Source organism: Cinclus cinclus, chromosome 11, assembly GCF_963662255.1.
Source record: "Cinclus cinclus chromosome 11, bCinCin1.1, whole genome shotgun sequence".
Lineage (NCBI taxonomy): Eukaryota > Metazoa > Chordata > Aves > Passeriformes > Cinclidae > Cinclus > Cinclus cinclus.
In genome coordinates this window covers 20,038,203-20,057,717 of record NC_085056.1, presented here as the reverse complement: position 1 = coordinate 20,057,717, position 19,515 = coordinate 20,038,203, and the positions used below count along the sequence as shown (strand labels likewise).

General features: G+C 49.3%; 1 protein-coding gene across 1 annotated transcript in view; it reads right to left on the bottom strand.

Annotated features, from left to right (window-relative positions):
• Positions 1 to 19,181, bottom strand: part of LOC134048151 (hydrocephalus-inducing protein homolog) — a 74,901-nt gene extending 55,720 nt beyond the window's left edge. The window contains exons 1-11 of the mRNA XM_062499750.1: positions 18,884 to 19,181; positions 15,720 to 15,818; positions 15,091 to 15,227; positions 13,568 to 13,687; positions 11,682 to 11,816; positions 10,077 to 10,279; positions 6,877 to 7,007; positions 5,369 to 5,564; positions 2,574 to 2,766; positions 1,387 to 1,486; positions 81 to 199 (exon numbers count right to left, since the gene is read on the bottom strand). Coding sequence (XP_062355734.1) covers positions 81 to 199; positions 1,387 to 1,486; positions 2,574 to 2,766; positions 5,369 to 5,564; positions 6,877 to 7,007; positions 10,077 to 10,279; positions 11,682 to 11,816; positions 13,568 to 13,687; positions 15,091 to 15,227; positions 15,720 to 15,818; positions 18,884 to 19,181 — 1,731 coding nt within the window. The remainder of the gene's footprint in view (positions 1 to 80; positions 200 to 1,386; positions 1,487 to 2,573; positions 2,767 to 5,368; positions 5,565 to 6,876; positions 7,008 to 10,076; positions 10,280 to 11,681; positions 11,817 to 13,567; positions 13,688 to 15,090; positions 15,228 to 15,719; positions 15,819 to 18,883) is intronic.
• Positions 19,182 to 19,515: the final 334 nt, after the last annotated feature.

Here is a 19,515-nt window from a genome sequence, read left to right as displayed (position 1 = left end):
TTGGCAGGAATTCCACAGATCCACCAGGCTTGCTGCTGCCTCAGGAGCCATCAGGATCCATCCCTAGGCCTGCTGCTCACCTCATAGACGTAGGGGGTGTTGACAAAAATGTTCCCAAGGTTCAGTGTATGAGAGCGGAGTTCAACGAAGGGTCCTTGGCCTTCCCCGATGAGGCGCAGGGGCAGCCTGCTCTCTCGGCCTGGGGAGAGATGTCCATTTCAGTACAATAATTCTCTCTGTTATACTGCATTTTCCAGGCTACCTCAATGCTAGTCCCTGACTCTGAGCTGGATGCAACCAGCTCCTGTTGCTACAGGAGAAGATCTGGACTCTTCTCTTCCCTTGGGAGATATCCCTTGGGGCTGACTTCCAATTTCTAAGCCATTCCTTGGGCTGCTTTCCAATTTTAGCCACCAATCTGCCGAGTTTAAAACATCTCTGATGTCTTGTAGTGACAGGCCAAGAAGTAATGAGGAAAATTGAAAGAAAGGAAGTTTAGGTTAGATAGTAGGAAGAAATTTTGTACTGTGAGGGTGGGGAGACACTGGAGCAGGTTCCCCAGGGGAGTTGTGGAGGTTCCAGCCCCAAAGTGTTCAAAGCCAGGCTGGATGGGGCTTGGAGCTACTTGGTCTTGCCACTAAGGTCCATTCCATCCTTAATATCATTAACTTACTAAGATTCTATGCTTTCCTTCTCATGCACTTAGAGGAGCTTTGAAATCCATTCAATGAAGGCACAAAGCTCATGGTTTGGCAACTGCCAAACTGTCTAGCCCAGTAGCACACAACTTTGTTGCCAAAGCCCTCAACTTCTGACACTCGGCACTCTGTTCCATTTCCACAGACAGAGCTGCAAGGTGACAATTGCCACACAGGGAGAGAAGAAGCTGCTGGCTGAGGGTGGTCCTTCTACAAACACCCTGGGCTCAGCAGGGCTCAGCCACCTCTGGTCTGCTGGTGTCTGGGCAGTGGGATGTGATCCAGGGGCAGGGAGCACATTTCTAACTCAGCTCCTACTGCCTGATGATGGATCCATGTCAAATGGACCCATCCTGGAGGTCAGTGGTCTAGAGGGGCTTAGTGCTGGTTCACTAAAGCTGTTCTGCTCTGTAGCTCTTTGCCCTTTGTGGAAATGCTGGCAAAGTCATGGCATGAAAACGTCTCCCTGCACTGCCTGGCTTGTTCTGGGATCAGTAATCAAGACACAGGTGTTCTGAGCCCTGGCCTTGCACGAGAGACTCCCTGGAAGCTGCAGGGACAGTGGGAATGTGCCAGCTCTGCCTTGCTGAGCAGGGACTCTTCCCAGCAGTTACAGGGGAGCCCAGCGGGCTCAGGCTTGCACCATGGCTTCACTGTGGGTGAGACAAGCAGGGGAAAGGAGCTGTACCTGAGATGTTGCAGTAAGCCACACTTCGATACTCCAGTGCTTCTAGAGGTTTAAAGGTCACCTTGATTTTGGCGCAACAGTTCGGCCCAATTTCTCCCTCCTAAGGCACAAAGAGACAGCAAAACGTTAATCTTCCAACTTCACATTTCTTGTTTTCAACCTCAGTCCTCTAAGCCTTTATTTAGAGCGTCAGTGATGAGTGAAGAACACAAGGAGCCCAAGGAAGCACTCCAAACCCAGCTCAGCACACTGCTGGAAGCTCTTCATGCTCAGCTGATCAGCTCCCACTCTCCACAACAATCCTACTGCTCTGACACAGCAAGCTCTTGGTCACATCATGCTGCTGTCAGCTACAGCGGTGTGGAACTGCCATTGTGCACTGGTGGCTCTTCTCAAGAAGAGACCATGATCCCCTTACTTGGAAATAAAAAGAATAGTTTCCCGTGTTCTGAAAGAAAGCGGAGGTTGGGATTATTCTAGGGTTTACTCCAGGATGAGAAGGGATTTTGCACTGTGCAGGCACCAGGCATTCATCATCTCTCACCATACCAATACTCAGAATCAGGGCTCTGGCTGATGGGAGGACATGGGGGTTTGCTTACACAAACAGGAAAGGCTTTCTGTCCCTGTGTGCAAGAGAACTCAAAAGGCCCATTTAGACCTTCCAGCCTTGAGTCCAGGCTCACAGATGACACAGGAAGGGAGACTCAGAAATAGTCATGGATGCAGGAAAGGATTGTCATTTCTAGGATTAACCTTGGGCTGAATTTGGCCTCCTTTTCCCGGCAAACCATTGCATGCTTCAGGTCAAGATGGGAACTGGCAGAGCTCCAACACCCTTTGCTAAACCCTGCACACCACGAGCCAGGGGAGCCCCTACCTACAAGAACTGGTCCCTGTGGACAGTGCAAGAACATGCACTGAGTGCCCTTGAGCTGGAGCCCTGGCAGCAGAGCTCAGCTTTGTCAGGCTCCCAGCCCTGCCTTGAGCCTGCAGGGCAGAACTGCTTTTAGCAGCGAGCTCTGCAGCCCCACCAGAGACTTGATGTCTTTCGTCCCAGCACATGGATCCACCTGAGGATCTGCTGAGTGAGTGCATCGGCATCCAGGAGGATTGGGAGGGAGGGTGGGAGGAGGAAGAGAGGGAGGAGGAAGAGGAGGAAAATGAGGTTCTCAACTATCACTTACCACGGGCTCAATGGAAAAAATGTCATCGGAAAACAGCATGGGGTCTTCTTTCACCTTTGCCATCTCCTCCTGGACTGTGTGGCTCACAAGGGCAGTGTTATCTTCACAATAGCCCTTCTCCTGCTCTATATTTTCCTCCTCAATGAATTTTTCCAGCGACACATCTTTCAGTGGCTGCAGAAAATAGCACTGCCTGCAGCCGCAGGGAGAGACAAAGCCAGCAGATCATTTAATAAACCACGCATTTGAAGAGAGAAGTCTGAGTGCAGGAGAGCAAAGCACTTGGGGAGGAGCAGCAGCAGCTCCCCAGCAAGTGCTGACCCCAAGCCACGGGGGTCCCAAATCAATGAGAGGATAACTTGTTCACTGGCACAGCAGGTAGTTTTACTTCACACTTGCAAGCTCAGGAGAGTTTTGGAAAGCCAGCACCCCTCAGAAGAAGCCCCAAAGCCTCTGTCGCAAAGCCTCTGCCAAAACTGAGGGAGAATCCACCAGGCACCTCAACTGTCTTTTCCTACCCCTGAGCTGCTCAGGGAAGGCAGATAAAGATCATGGATTGCCCACTGCAGGACTTCCCTGGGAAGGGGAGACAATGCTGGCTTGCAGCTACGTGTTACCAGCATCACTCTTTGTTTCTTCCATTTTGGACCTGGCCTGTTCCCTACTCTGTCTTTCACAAGAGCATCCCAGAGCACTTCCAAAGGAAATCAATTAATTGAGACACCGCACCCCTTCAGTGACATTCAAGGTTTTATATGGATGAAAAGAGAGGCTCTGAGAGAGCGAGGGACTTTGTTGTGCAGGAGGGAGACAGCAAACTCCTGGAGAGACCTTTTCATGATCCAGAGCTTTTTGGGTCCCATGCCAGTACATGGTAGTAGAATGTCCTGAGAGGGAAAGGATCTTGCACTACCTCCTCTCATAAACAAGTCCTCTCTACTCTGAGATCTCAGAAGCTTCTGTGACAGCAGGACAGTGGTCTTGGAGCTAAAATTATCCCTAAGAATGGAAGGCAGGAAGGAAGGCAGGAAGGCAGGAAGGAAGGCAGGAAGGAAGGCAGGAAGGAAGGAAGGAAGGAAGGAAGGAAGGAAGGAAGGAAGGAAGGAAGGAAGGAAGGAAGGAAGGAAGGAAGGAAGGAAGGAAGGAAGGAAGGAAGGAAGGAAGGAAGGAAGGAGAAAATGTCCTGGTGACAGTTTAACTAGCATGCAGACAGATATAACTGGGAAAAGGCCCACAAAACCACAACCAGTTGGAAGTTTACCCTGGGGAAACCTTGTTGCTTCAGAGGGAACAGTGGATCAACTGGCATTCAGGCTGAGGCAGCCAAATGAGAAAAAATGGAAATCAACAGCCCAGGAAAGTAGCCAGAGAAGGTAAGAGGATTTTCTTTCAGCACAGAGAGCTTGTATGGAAGTCAGATACTATGTAAGTAGATAGAGAACAGTGGAAAACCAAGAAGTCCAGGGGACTAAAGGATCCTCTTGCCATCCATTCAAGTGGGCAAGGGTGCGTCTCCTGGTGCTTTCTAGGCAATTTTAAAAGACTCTGGGGAGTGTGAGCAACCTGACCCGAAGGAAGCTGGGGCTTGCCATGGCAATTTGGGCATGGCAGTTCTGGCACAACAGTTACGGTTGGGCATTGTTGAACAAAACAGAAATTAACTGGTGGAGTTACACCCTTCCAACTCTGAGAGAAGCTCAGCGGGAGTCAGAGGAGCCCTGCCCTTGTTGCACTCAGGCAGAAGGAGGAGACCTAGGAGACAATGGGGAATGGAAATGGCTCTCTACTGGAGAGGTAATAAAATTCCATCCTGACCCCTATCACCTACCCAGTGCCCTGACAGAATAGGTATGGGGCCCTGGATCCAGAGGGTCAGACAGATGGCACTAAAGAAAAAAATTCTGTCTGGAGAGTGTCCCAGTTGCACTTTGTCTGTCAGCCAGATCACAGCCTCAAGTATTAAGAAGAAAAGAAGGGTAGTGGGTGACTCCCCTGTAAGGGGAACTGAGGGCCCTGTGTATTGACCAGATCCATTCCACAGGGAAGTCTGCTGCCTCCCTGGGACCCAGGTACTGGATATCAGCAGGAGATTCCCTAAGAACTAATGAACTTCATCTGTTCACCACTGTCTGGTGTACAGTGACTGTGAAAGAGTTCTCAATATTCAGTGAAACAAGGAGAGGCATCAACAAAACTTCCACTCTGGACTTCTGGAGGGCAGACTTCAGCCTGTTCAAGAGACGGGTTTGGAGAGTACCTTGGGAAACAGCCCTTAAAAGCAAAGGGGTCCAGGAAGGATAGACATACTTCAAGAAAGAAGTCTTGGAGGCACAGGAACAGACTGTCCCTGCGTGCTGAAAGATGAGCTGACAGGAACCACAACCAGCCTGGATGGGCAAGGAACTTTTGAAGGAACTAAGGGAAAAAAAAAAAAAAAAAAAAAAAAAAAAGGTGGGTGTATCACCTTTGGAAAGAGTGCCTGGCAACTCAGGAAATGTTTGAGGATGTTGCCAAGTCATGTAGGAAGAAGATTAGAGAGGCAAAAGCCCAATTAGAACTTCAGGAAATCCAGTCATTGCAATCAACCTTTCCTTCCCAAAATGCCATCCTTGGCTGGAGTACAAATGGAAATGGAATGCTGAGTGCTGAGCTCCTGAAGCCCAAGACACACATCCTAATACCAAAGATGCTTTACTTGGCCTAAACCATTCAAAAGCACCAACACCCCCCTGAGGCGATACGTTAGATTTAGTCTTGGGCCATGTATCTCTCTGAAACGCATCTTTCAAACCAACCTTCTCTTCAGTTTATTCTCATCTTCCTCAGTAGGAAAAGTCTTCCACTGGAAGTGGGCTGTGATGTTACTCCTGTTTTTGATGAACACGGTTGTGTAGTTTGATGTGGTGATGAAAGTGTTCTCAACCTTCACGGAATTGGTGCTCAACCGAACGTTGACATCTACAGCTTCTCCGTGAAGGTTTGTGCGGATACCTTTTTCACCTGGAACAAAGCAAAGAGGAGTCTTTGCTCAGCTCAGTTGCTGATGGAAGCACAAGGAGCAGAACAAACCACAGGTTGCACAAGGAAGTGTCACAGTTTTTAGCTGAATGACCATTCTATGGATCAGTACATTTATCACATCCTGACAGCTCTGTGTGTACAGCGTGAGGATGTCCTGGGCACCTCCTCAAACACCTTATTTCTCACTGTGTTGGTAGAGGTTTGGCCCCAAGGTGACAGTATGTACAGTGAGATTGGGCAGATGTGCTCAGGTGACCCACTCAGATCACCAGGATTTCTGCATCAAAGCCCTCCAGGTGATGCTGAGGAGCCCTGTTCAGTCTGGCCTTGCCCAGGGTCTCCCCTGGGCATCCCACGAGACTCCTGTCTCTCCTGATCCCTTGGACCCCTTGTTGCTGACAAGCAAATATGCCTGGGGGCATGTGGTCAGAAAAAGGAGGCCCAGAGGAACCAGTGAAGTGACAGCCCACAGCAGGAGGGGACACAGGTGAGGAAACACAACCAGCCCGGCTCTGCAAGATGACAAACCTCTACAAAATGAACACCATGAAAATCATCATCATCATTATCTCCCTGTCCAAACCCACAGCCACATCAGTCTTGAAATATTTTGTATTGTTCTGATCTCAAGACCCATTTAAAATTAAATTTAAAAGGGACAAAAGAAATATTAATAAGTACAGAGCAGCGTCTATATGAAGAATGAATGGGATTCCTCAGTCTACAAATCAAATGGGAGAGAGATGTGAGAAATTTGCAACATCATGAGCGGCCTAGGAAATGGGGATGTGGAAAAATTTGTCTTGATTTGTCACCAAACAGGAACTCGAGGGCCTGAAAATGTTATTGGACAGAAACTAGATATGTGTGTAGAAGCCAACACAGAAAAAGGGTCCATGCCAATGGAGAAGCAGCAGATGGGGACAGAGGTGTGCAAGGAATACATTGCATTGGAGAGACTGTGCTGGAGACCTCACGCCTCACATACAGCACTGCCCAACAATAAAATAATTTAACTGCACCCAGGCATAGCCACACAATAGTGGAGATTCAGGATTCCTCCTTCCACCACTCAGCAACTCCCAGAAAAACAGGATTCCAAAAATCCCAGCCCTGTTAGAGGGGATCCACTTTATCAACCCCCTAAACACCAATGAGTTCTCAAGATTTCTTTGGGGTAAAGCTGTAACAGGGGTGGTGGTACACCTAGAGGGAATCGAGGGGGATGGGACAACAGGGAGTGATGGTGGAGAACTGTCCTGTGCCCCATGCAGTGCCCAGCACTCACCTGTGTTGCAGCACACTACCAGGGACCCGGAATGGTCACCGACCGTCAGCGGGTGAAATCCCACTGTCACCTGCATGGTGTCACCAGCGGCCAGAGTTCCCCTGTCTGGAACCACGCAGAAAGGACTGCAACACAAAGACAGGGATCAGGACTCAGGGCCACATCTGGGGATGATACTCCTTCTGCAGTGCAGGTCACTTCAGCTCACTTGGGCAAGCAGGGAGCAAACAGATCACAGTCAACAGAAGACAGACAGAACAGACAGGATCAGGAACAGCTACTGACCCACTTCTGAGAAGATCCAGCCCTCAGAAGATCCTGTGGGATAAAATTACCTCATCTCCCCCATACTCTGCATCCAGCCCCCTGCAAGGAGACTCAAGGGTCTGACTGCCAGCAATCCCATCAGAGAATGGTTTGTGAAAAGCACAGAGAAGGCTAAGAGCTATCTGCATGCACAGCTTGACACCGACTGCCTCAGGAATTTCCCTTTTCCTGCTGCCTATAAACCTCATTTCAAGAGATGCAAATGTTAGGGCATTACCTCTCCTGTGAGATTACAGCCTAGGAGTCAGACAGGGAGAATGAACTTTTCTTTGAAGAGCAAGGAATAATTACTGTGAATTTAAAGTGTGGTTCTTTGGTTTATTTTACCTTGATAACATCCCGATTTAGCCTAAAAGAGCAAATTTTATCAGCATTTCAATGGAAGCTGCTCTAAGAAAAGGAGCAGTCCACACTCTGAAACAGAGGGCAAATGCAGAGAATACAGTGACTTTGGAAACAAGACCCAAAAGGAGGATGCCATGTACAGTGTGAAGGATCCAATCACAGCTAAATGTAGCATCCTTATCAGGAGCACATCAAGGAAGCAGAACAGGAGGTTTCTGTGTATTTACCAGCAATGCAGTCTGGGACTCTAGGTTGTCATCCAGGCTGGTAACTGTTTGCCTGGCCCACCAGACAAACTGTGCAATGTGTTGGAAATAATTATGCACATGTGTTGGTGCACTTTGGATTTAACAGGAGCAATTAGGATTGGTCACCAGGTCAAACGCTCTTGCCTGACAAACACAAGGCTCAGTACTTTGATGCTCAGGGACAGCTCAGGTGAAATGTGCTTCTGACCAGCAGCTGCTGGGCTTCGTGCTCTTCTGCAGCACCACTGAGGAAAGAAAAGTTCCTGGCCTCGGTGATTTGCTGGTGCTCAATCTGTCATTTAATTCTGGGGAGTTTGGTGATGAATGCATCACATGCAAAAATAAGGAGAACATATGGCAAGCTGAACTTTATTCATGTGGGCAATGACAGCAGATGAACTTGCTTCAGGTTGTGCTCATTAAGGCTGTTCCCATTACCACCAGTGAGAACATCACTGCTGGCTGAGGGAGAAGCCTTGGGCCAGCACTGTTCATGTGCTGGACGAGAGACTTTGGAGAGAGGGGAGGGAAGACAAGACCCCACCAGCCCCAGAGCTGGATTACTGTACATGCTCCTGCATGTGCCCCGGGAGTGATGCCAGGACTGCTGCAGGTCTCTGCTGGAGCTTGGTGTGGGCAGGGCACAGGACATATTCTTTTGCCAAAAATTTTGCCGGAAGAGAGAAGCTCCCAGTTAAGGGAATCTCTGGCCACACTTCAGCACTCCATTCCATTCCATTCCATTCCATTCCATTCCATTCCATTCCATTCCATCCCATTCCCACTCTTGCCCCATGTTACATACTCCTGCCCTCAGCTGACAGGATGGGAATAACAATCCTGGGTGTGACTTCAGAAGTCACCTGAGAAAGAGGGGATCTTCTTATTTTCAAATGATCAAGAGAAGAGGATACAGCCAAGTTCAGGACTCAATTGTCAGGACTAAAAACTGAGCGCAAATCAGCCCCTGCATCTCCTACATCCCACCCCAGGCTGTACCCAGCAGACTCCCCTGTTAGTGCAGTAGCAGTCATCTCTCACACAGACCTGGCTCCCCAAGACCCAAGGACACAAGCTCTGCAGTTAATTCCTCGGAATTTCAGTCAACATCACAAAGCTGTTCCCTGAGGCCACAGATAGAAGAGCTGTGAAGGAGACATCACTGACACTGCTAGAACCAAAAGAAACCACTACCAAGAGATGGGGCTGGCAGGCTAAATTTTGGCCTTTTATCTGTTAATTGTGAGCTGTTCCTTAAGATAGTTCTCATCCTGTTAGATCTACCCTTTCAATGAAACACCACTGCACCCAACAGGCAGAAAAGAGAAGGTAGGGAGGGAGTTTTTAATGGGTTGTTTTCTTCTGCTTTTTAACTAGGTCCATTTGTATGTTTGTTTTCTTGTATGGCATCTGAAGACAGGTCCAGATCTCCCAATGGAACCTTGCAATCCCCAGACACCGCTCTTGCTTTGAGCAGTGTGTCTGCTCACATGATTTCCAGAGGTCCCATCCAGCAAAAGTTATTCTATACTTCTGTCTTCTAAATCAACCCAATTGCTTTTCACATATTCACTAAATATCTCGTATTTCCTACACACCTGTGCATGTACCTATGGGCATGTGGTATGTTGATAGGCATTAGAGGAGCTTGCCCTTTATGAAGGTTTCCAAGGAAGAATTCATGATCTTTTGGCAAACATTTTACACAAGCCAAAATGAAAAAGCAGCAGAAATACAGGAACTTTAGAGTATTTAAAAATAAATCTCAAAGAATGGGGGCAAGACCTTATTCAGAGGTTGAAATCATCTGTTTGAAAATTTTAACTGGCTTGCAAAGGCTTGTCATAGAACAGAAGAGGTGACTGATGCCCTCAGCTGACAAGGGAAATCAGATCAGCTTTAAGTGACAGGAACAGCACCAGCTCCCTGTAACACAGCTCATGTTGGGCATTTGATGCAGGGACCACAGGAAAGCCACATGCCTCTGGCCTCCCAGAGAACGGGTCTGTTTGGCTGACAGTGCTGAGTAACCATTTCAGAAGCTGCTTGGGCCCAGGAGGGTTCCAGCAGCCTCCAGGAAATCTGGGACACAGAAAACTCAAAGGCTGCATCCTGCTTAAAACATGAGAAGCACCAGCAAACCCCACACATCCTGCCCATTTCCAGCCAGGCCTGCAGGGCAGCAGCTCCCATGCTCTGGTTCTTTTGTTGCTCTTTACCAGCTCTGTTATCACCCACAGGTGTTTTTTCACAAGGACACGTGAGCTGCCTCACCTCTGGGTGCTCAGCTGGTAATGAGCTTCCACGTTACCAACATTGCGAACCAGCAGAGTCTTCTGGCTGCTGTACTTGACTGGGCACCGTGAGAAGTCCAGCTGGTCAGGGAAGTCCAGGAGGATAGCTTGGGCAGCAATGGCCTGAATAGGCACAACTATCCTGTCCCTTGCAGTGAGGCAGACGAGCTCATGGGAGTAATTCTGCAGGAAAAGAAACTGTCTCAGCACAGGGCATTTAGTGCCATCCCCATGGCAGAAGAAAAGCCATTTCCTATAACCCTTCGAGGGCATCAACTTGCCTCTTCCGCCCCAAAATGAATGCTTAAGTTGTACTAAATTGTGACATTTTAAAGGCACCAGTGTACTTTACAAAACCTGTCTCAGTGGCACTAAAATCGTGTGTCACTTGGATCATACAGAGAACTGCTCTAGGCCATCACAATTTTTACTCTAAATTTTCATGAGGTTAATTCCTAAGTTCCTTCTAAGAAACATGGAGCTAGGGAACACAGGACATTCCTGTTTAGGTTTCTATCCCCGCTATTTGAGTGTAGGACAAAGTGTTATACTGACACTAAGAAGCAAAAGGAAGATGAGAAAATAGTTGTACCCAAAGAGCTCCTGCACCTCTGGCCTGGTGTAGGAACATCACTTGGCTCAGAACTCCACTCTAACTTTGCCTCTCCAACCAAGACGGGAAGAACAGTGCTAAGAGGTAGCAGGATGCTGTTGGAAAGAGCCTGTCTTTGTTTTCTTGCAAGGCTTCCTCCCTTCCATGCCATGTCCTAAACCCTCCTGCATGAACAAGCCTCCAGATCACAGCGCTGAGATCAGACTTGCCAGGGCCTCAGCACTGGTATTCAAACCTCCACACAAAAGCATGCTTGGCATGGAATGGGTTCCAGTTAACAGAGCAACCACAGTGACAGGCATGAAGACAGAGCCACAGCAGTGTCACTGCCACAGGCTCTGGGGTCACAGGTCTGCCCGCAGGTTGTACCTGTGCTACACGAGCTCTTTCAGGCAGGTGTCCAAGTCCCCTGCAGCTCAGCAACCTGCTGCTGACTAAGGGCCCCTAGAGCTCAGTGTGCCTGTGCCAGGCTGGGCTCACAGGCATAGTACGTGCTCTGCCCTGGCCTTGCAGCTGTGTCATGGTCATTTGTGCTCTGGGACAGCACAGCTGCAAGGCTGGAGAACAGAGGGTGTGAAAAAGCACCATCTTTGCTGCAGCCCAGGGTGAGGCAGGGAAGCTGTTGCCAGCCAGGAAGGAGGAAAGCTCTTTGTTCCGCTACTGTTTTCCATCTAATTAAACCCTTTCCAATGTACCTAGAGATGGCTGAATATCCATCAACACCCCTCTGTTATTTTCAGACTGCTCCCTGTGCATCTTCCCTCGGGAATGCTCAGCAATGTGCAAGGAGGGCAGGCAGAGCCCGTCAGGCCTGGCTGCAGTGCCTGACAGCACATGCCAAGGTGTGACTGGCTGCAGGCTGCCTGTCCCCAGCCTGGAGCCAAGCTCACAGCATGGAGTGGGCCGTACCCAGAGTGCAGGGAAAACAATGGCATTGGAGATAATTCTGTGTTTTGGCTCCTCCAGTCTCACCTCGGTCTCGTCGGGGGTGAAGCGAATGCGCACATGGGAAAAAGTGCCTGGTAGGATGATGTGGCGTACATCACTGGGGCACACGAGCTCAAAATAAGGTGATCTCTCCATGTAGACCTTCACCAGCCGAGGAGACTGCAGGAAAGGAATGAAAGAATGATTTTGCAACTTGTGGAAGCAGGACGAGAGGAGACCTGTCCATGCCCTGGTGACATCCTTCCCTGACCCCTTTTCCAAAGCACTTGCAGCTGTGGAGGTACAGGCACATAATTCACAAGGGTGAACTTGAACCCCTTCTGTCTGGGTGCAGCATTTTGGCCAGGGGCAGTAGGGCAATGTCTGGTGGGAAGGAAGGGCTGAGCAGGTCAGCACCAGAAGGATGGGGACAGAGCCCCTGAACCAAGTCATCTGCATCTTCAACAAGGCCAAAACACCTGCTGGCTTCTGCCTGCACACAGCCATGCTGTTGTGTTCCAGAGGGGGGATGTGCTACTGGAAAGCAAAACAGCACATTGTCCTGAGGGAAGGAAGAAATTCCCTTCTAGCAGATCAGGTTTGGGTAAGGCAGTTCTGGGGATACGGTCATGCAGGCAGAGCAGCAAGAGAGGAGACCAAACACTGTGGCCTTACTGGGAATAGAAGCAAACTGAAAAGCAAAAGAAGGAATACAGCAAGACTATCCCTAAAACAAGGAGCTGGCAAAGAGCATTTAAATGGGCAGTAAAGCAGCAAGGAAGAATCACAAAATGATGAGAGCAGTCAGCTTGTTAAAGGTGACAGAAACACAGCCAGGCTGTGCCCATCGACTATGGGCTACAAAGGCATTTTCTTCCTGGAGAAACATGACCAGCACTGACTCACACTCTGGTTCCAGTATTAAAAGCCAGTCTTGGCTCTCCAGGGGTTCCTGCTGCCTGTGCAGGCAAGCTGGGCTCCTGGGCATTCCTGACAGGTCCTGCCCTCTGGGAACCACAGACACAGCAAACGTGCATTTTGCAGCACTTAGATAATCAACCCTGAGCACCTGTAACATGCTCTCAAAAAGTCAAAACCAGGTGATTTTGAGACCCTCCTGTGTCTTCCCACCAGCCCACTCTTGGCACAAGCTTCATTTGAGAAAATGTTTCCCTGACTGAAATTCAAATGGTCTCAGTTTTCCTCTTTACAGTAGAACAAAACTGCTGACATTTTCACGTTTTTCCCCTCTCAGCTCTCTTGGGAAACTGCAAAACAATCTCAACTTCTTCAGGCAGATGTGTAGACCTCTAAGAGCATGTGGCTTTGGATGTGCTGTGGTTTCTCCAAAGGGAAAGCAGAGCACCATGTCACTTTTGGAAAACCTGAGTGGAGCTGGATGAAGCTTAGCAGGAGCCTGAAGTGGCACCTAAAGGCCTCCCGCTGCTTCTGCTACATCAGTCTGATTCGAGGGCTGTTTCAGAACACATATCCTGCAGTGCCAATGCCATTAATAAGAAGTGATTCCAGCATAAATTGGAGAAGACTCAGCCTCTGGGCTTTGACTGTGAGCTGCACAAAGGGAGCTAAACAGGCTGAGAGAGGCAGAGAGTCCTCCCAGGAACCCAGATTAGCCAAGGAGACACAGGATGTGGCATACACTCAAGACAAAGCATGAGAGCAGGTAAGAGCTGTACAGCCCCCAGCATTCCTATTAATCCAGAGCTTTCAAGAGAAGGAAACTCCTTTGAAGTGGATACCATCAATGCATGGCCAAAGTCAGTGGAGAATTCCCAGCACACAAAGATTTCCACCTGCGACATTTTCTTCTGCATGTGCTGCAGCAGATAACTCGCTTTGCTGTACACTGTGGGAATTACACCACTCTCCTCATTCAGCACAGTCTTGAAGCTCCACGTGCCAGCACTTACCTTGTCCTTGTTTGTGAGAGACAGTACCATTTCCGAGACCTCATGAGCGATGAATTTCTGAAATACCATCTCTGGTGGGGAAACTTGGAGCAAGCTCTCTATCGGGGGAACTGGCAACAACTGGAGAGGCAAGAGAGAGCAGGGAGAGGTTCAGCTGCTGGGAGGAAGGTTCATGAAGGAGAATTTTACACTGATCCCCACTGAAGTACACATTCTGGGTGAGCACATGTGCCCCGGACACATTGGGGAAACAGTAGCTCACCCACCTCTGCTCTGAGCTGATCAAGAGCTGCTGGGCCACACAGAGCAGGTTCAAGCCAAGCTGCTCTTTTGGCATGTATTTCTCCAGGTTTCCTCTCCAGAATGCCAGGCAGCACTTACCTTACGCACAGCTCTGTGCCCATGTGATCACACAGGTCTGGGGCACTGACTGAGCACTCATGGAGTCAGTAAAACCCGCAAATTTACATCAGACTCCTTGGGAAACAATTTTGGGATGTCCTTTACTCTGAGAAACCGAGGCCCACACAGCTGCAAATATCTTTTTTGATCTAGAACTTAGACATCAGTAAGAAGAGAACAGTACCAGAGGAGGTGTGAGAGATGAGGTGATATTTTGCTGAAGCCAAAAGGTTATTAAGTGAAAGAATGAAAGTTGTTGGTTCTGTGTGTTGTTTGTGGTTTGGATTGTTCTGGTTGGTTGGTTGGTTATTGCTGTGAGCTGGGAGAGGGATGGGCTTGAAGACCTGACCAAAAGGAAGTAGGATGAGAGGGGAGGGCACAGAAAAGTTGGCGGTCTGGAGAGTACGTGAGTTCCCCAGTACCCATCCACTGGCAAAGAGGACAGGGAGTGCCCTGGACAGGTATAAAGGGTATAGAAAGATTGCCATTTTACTTGAGGGTGTGCTTGTCTCGGGGGAGAAGGTGACACACCTGGCTCATCTGAATCGTTACTAATAAACAGTTTTCTTTTGCATCAATGATTTTGTCCCCTTGTATTTAAACATCAGTGCATTTCTAACAGAGGTAAAGGCAAAACTAAAGTAATGCAGAAGTTGGGAAAATGACAAATGAGGTGAATGCTGAATGATGATAAGGTTCAGTTCTTTTCTCAGCAACCTGGGTAAGAGTAGAGTTGGTATCTCCTTTTTCCATAAGCTTTAAATGGGTGCTTTCTTGTAATCTATTATTGCTCTCTTATTTGATATCATTGCAGAGGCACGTCTGGAATGACACAACAGCAGCAAATGCTTCTGGAGCAGACATTGCTTTGAGAAAACTCTCCCCTGCTTTGTCTGCCTTCTCCAGCTGCACTGCTGTCAGTGCAGAGACACAAGCAGGTCTCCTGTGTGCCTTCACAGCAGACACAATCTGCTGAAGGGAATGGCTGCAGCACACTTGTCCCTTAGTTGTGCCCCTCTCTGAGGTGTCCCTAAGGCCCCTCTCCAGGGCAATCCTTAACCCATGTATTACATGTCTCTTGCTGCCAATTTCCTGCTCAACAGCCCACCTCGGCCACCTACCTGTTTGGACAGTGCTTTATACTGAGCCAGTCCTGCAAGAAAGGCAGCTTTAAACACACCTCTCTGTGTAGGCACTGATCCAGATAAAGCACATCCATTGCCTCTGCCCAGGGGGAGTCCCCTGTACATCTGGCAGCCTGCAAAATCGAACACCCCATCAGGGTCCCAACACATTGTTCCAACCCAAAACATTAACACATTAAATTTTGTTAAATCTGAAGGAATTACTGCAGGTCCTTGGCCTTCAAAGGCCAACACTGCCACTCTGGAGGGAATCCTATGACCCCAAGCATTTGATGGTGACCACACCTAAGCAAGAGGTGGCTATTTCAGCAGGAGAATGGCAGATGGCAATTTTGTGTCTTTGTGCCCCCTGCCTTCCCCCTGTTGCTTTAGCAATGGCAGCTACATTCAGTAAACACCAGCAGCTTCAGCAGAGGTTATTTGTGTTGGCTTGGTGCAGATCAGGACTCCAAGTCCAGCACGACCAGCAGTTGGCAATGTCAACAGGACCTGGTCACTGAGGTATTTTGCTGGAGACAAGCCTGTCACAAGCACACGCCCTCTTCAAACTTCACATCAAACAGAAAAGAGCAGGAAAAGGCTACCTTTTGACGAGTCTCACTCACGTGTTGAAATGGGCCAATTCTGGGCAGAAAACTCGCCCCAGTGCTGGCCACCTTCTTCACATTGAGAAACTCCTCCTTCGGGAACTGAGAAGGAAGCAGCTGAAAGGCAAAAAACGCAAAAAAAAACCCAAAAAGCAAACAAACAAACAAACAAACAAAAAACCAGCTAGAACCTCAGAGACTCAGAGATGCACTTGTTCAGAAAGGCTTTCCTTGAACAAGTGGCACCGGTGAATAATTTGTGACCCCATCATCTAGGACAGTTCTGGAAGCCCTGGAAGTTACCTGCTGAAATACTTAGCACCAGTAAATTCATAATGCACATGCTCCAAACACATGGCTCTGTGCCATTAGCTTCTCCGTGATTAGATGTGACATGTTTGGGGATTTCTGCTCTTTGGGCATCTGTTTCCTCTTTTCTGTCATTGGCCTGAGGCAGTGACCTTTTCAGAGAGTGGGGAGGAGCTCTCAGAACTCCCCTAACTCCATCCCTGCACAACAGTCAAAACTCATAGCGAGGAGAGAACACCGCCGGGTGCGTCCAAGAGACACAGAAAGCCAAGTTGTACCAAGAGTGAGGTGCACAGGAGTGTGTCCAAGTTTTAGTCCTCTCTGTTAATTAGCATTTGTGTTCTCTGTCTGGGCTCACAGATCCCTCCACAGAAGAAGCCAAAGGGATCTCCTTGACAGAACCTCAGCACTGGGGCATCTTCAGTCAAGTGAGCTCCAGCCAGCCAGGGGACCTCTGTGGCCCTGACTCCTCCTCTGCTGTCTGCAGGGCTGGATCTGTGTCCCACACAGGAGATGAGACAGAGCAGCTGGTGTGGAAGCTCCCCCAGCTGGGACCAGCCGTGTCTCTCAAGGCTTTGGGCAGAGTTTGAGCTTCCCCCCCCCCATCCTCACATGCCCAGGAGCAGGTTGGTCAGAGCAGCACAGGTGAGTGTCCAGCCTGACAGAAGGAATCACCGTGGGAAATGGAAAGGGAAAGAAGCACATGCTCAGGGCTTCAGCTTTACATTGGCTGAACCTGGCTTAACTTGGCTGCGGTGGCACAGCCAGGCAAGACACTGGGCTGTCCCTGAAGAAACACACGATGTTCCCTACTGCACCAGGACAGCCCCCAGCCACAGGAACACGGCACAGAGAGGTGGGGAGGGGTTCTGCAGCTTCACAGTGCTGCTGCACAACAGGCAGGGCAGGGAGAGGAGGGACACGAGGGGGGTTTCCAGCCTCAACACAGCCCCAGTGGGTACTTACAGTAATAGACTTCAGTCTTTCCCTGGACAAAAGACGAGGTGTCGACGTCTTTTTCGGGGATGCAGAAGCCATTGTGGAGGCAGGATGTCACAGATGAACGACAATGCCTCAACAAAACTGGAAGGAGCAACAATGGAACTCTGAAAACCCAGAACCCAATTCATGGCAGACTCAAAGGATACTGGTGCTAAAAATTTTATATTATTTGAAAGTAGCTAAGTGCTTGTCTGAGGTAAGTAGCTAGTATTGTTAGGCCTCTAGTTGGACTTTAAATATATGGCTATGTTCTGCAATGCAAAGATGGATCATACTGAAAAGCAGAGCTAAAAATCTGAAAATTAATAATAGTTAAAAGAGACAAAGCTGTAGCTAAAATGCTACTTTAAAATAGGTAGAGTGGACCTCCTCTTCTTTAGGCTAAACAACCCCTGCTCTCTCAGCTGCTCCTCACAGGACTTGTGAGAGACTGGAATGTTATGCCAAATGGCTTAAATATTGTTTTAAAGGACTTTTTGCCCATTGTGACAAAACTGTATGAAGAAGCTGTGACCACTGAAGCTCACCCCTCGCTGAAAATGCCTCCTGGCTGGAACTTTGGACTGTGAGCTAAGCTGCCTAAAGGAACTTGAGACAAGGTACAGGCAACACTATTGTCCTATTATCTCATGTCTGGGGAGAAGTAAACAAGGCTGAGGGAGAAAAATGTATCCACAACAAAGCCAAACGCAGCAGCTGTCCAGAAAATCAGCTCTGTCTGGGTTCAGGGTGGGGAAGTCATAGCCACAGGCTCCTCTGCTGAGGCCAGGTTTGCACACAAACCTCCCGTCAAGAGAGGGAGGAGGAGGAGGAAATTTTGGGTGTGGTGTAACCTCTGGCAATAGGCAGTGGACACCCATCCTCCATCACACAAACTGGCTTAGCTCTAAAACTCCCCACTCCCACGAGACCACATCCAGAGGACGTTCCCACGGGGGCAGCTGAGGGGGTGTCATAGCCCACCAAAGTGCCCCCAGACCCACGCCTGAGGCCTTGCACCAGATGACTGCATGAGATGCAAAGTAACACAACAGATCTGAAAATCCAGAGCCCAGTTCATGGCAGACTCGAAGGATGTACTGGTGCTAAAGATTCTATATTATTCAAAAGTACCAAGAGACAAGAGTCAAACTTGCCCCACCCCAGGGAGGTATGGTGATATTTTCTACTTAATCGTCTCTGACACTCTTTGTCCCCCCCCTTCCCAAACGCCTTTCACCCTCCCTCCCTTTTTCTACTTGTTTTTCTCTCTCTCTTCCTCCCATTTCCATGAAATGCAGATTCTTTACTTTGGCATATGGTCTCATTTACTCCTTAATTCAGGAGTGTCTCCCTAATAATTTTAGTAACCAGATGGTAACAACTCACTGAAACTTGAACAGAACTCGTTCACCTTTAGGCAGTGTAAGTAGTCACTATAGGGAAGCCAATGTATGGACTAGTATACTTCGGAAAAGTTGCATGTCTTCAGTGAAAAAAAGCCCAATCAGTAGACCATATGTTGTTCATCCACTCAGCCCCTGTTCAGTACATGCCACTGAACTGCTGCACCCGAAGACTGGCATTATCACATCCTGTATTTCCCTTCGGCATTCTCTTTCAGAGCACAGATGTGACAAAACCAAAAAGTGCAACTTTAGTCAACCTTTACCTTCAAACCTAATTCAGCATCGGCTCGCAGGGCCCGAGCAAAGCTCTGCGAGTTCAGTTCTCGCCCTCAGAGACCAAAGCTCTGAGAACAATTCACTTGGCCACTGGCGCAGTGTGGCCGCCCGCACACGCTCAGGCTGCGACCAGCGGGCCAGGAGCGCGTTCAGCGGGTGCTGAGGCCACAAAGCCGCCGCAGACGCAGGGGCCGCGTTCGCGGTTACCGGGCAACCGCGGCACCCGACAGGCGGGGCGGGGCCGGCCCGGGGGCGGCGGAGCCGGCCGGGCCTCGCTCCCTCCTTCGGTCCCGTCTCGTTCCCCCCCTCGATCCCCGCTCGGTCCCCGCCTGTTCCAGCCTTGGTGCCCCTCGGTCCCCGGGCCGAGCGGGAGCGATCCGCTCCGGGGCCCGGAACGTGACGGGCACGGCGGCAGCGCTCGGTACCGCCAGAGCCTCGCACCCAGCTCCGCGCCGCCCGTCAGAACGGGAAAACCCAGGGTCTCAACAGTTTGTGTTCGGCGCATCGTGCAAGTGCCAGTCAGCGAGCTGCAGGTCCTGGGCACTAGCGTGCAGCTTCCCGTTCTTCTTAGGGACACACAAGCAGCAGAAGTAATTTCCTGGTGTCATGGTTCAGCACCTAATCAGCAGCCAGGAATTGGTGCTCCAGAAGACTGGCATTACCACATCCTGTATTTATTTCTCTTTGTCATTGTCTTTCAGAATAAAGATGTGCTAAAAGAAAAACCAAAAAGTACAATATTTATCAACCTCTATCTTCGAATGAAATGCAAGACTGATTTTCAGTTTGTATTACCAGCATTGCAGTTAAAACGCGCTGGAACCATAATGGTTCCAAGT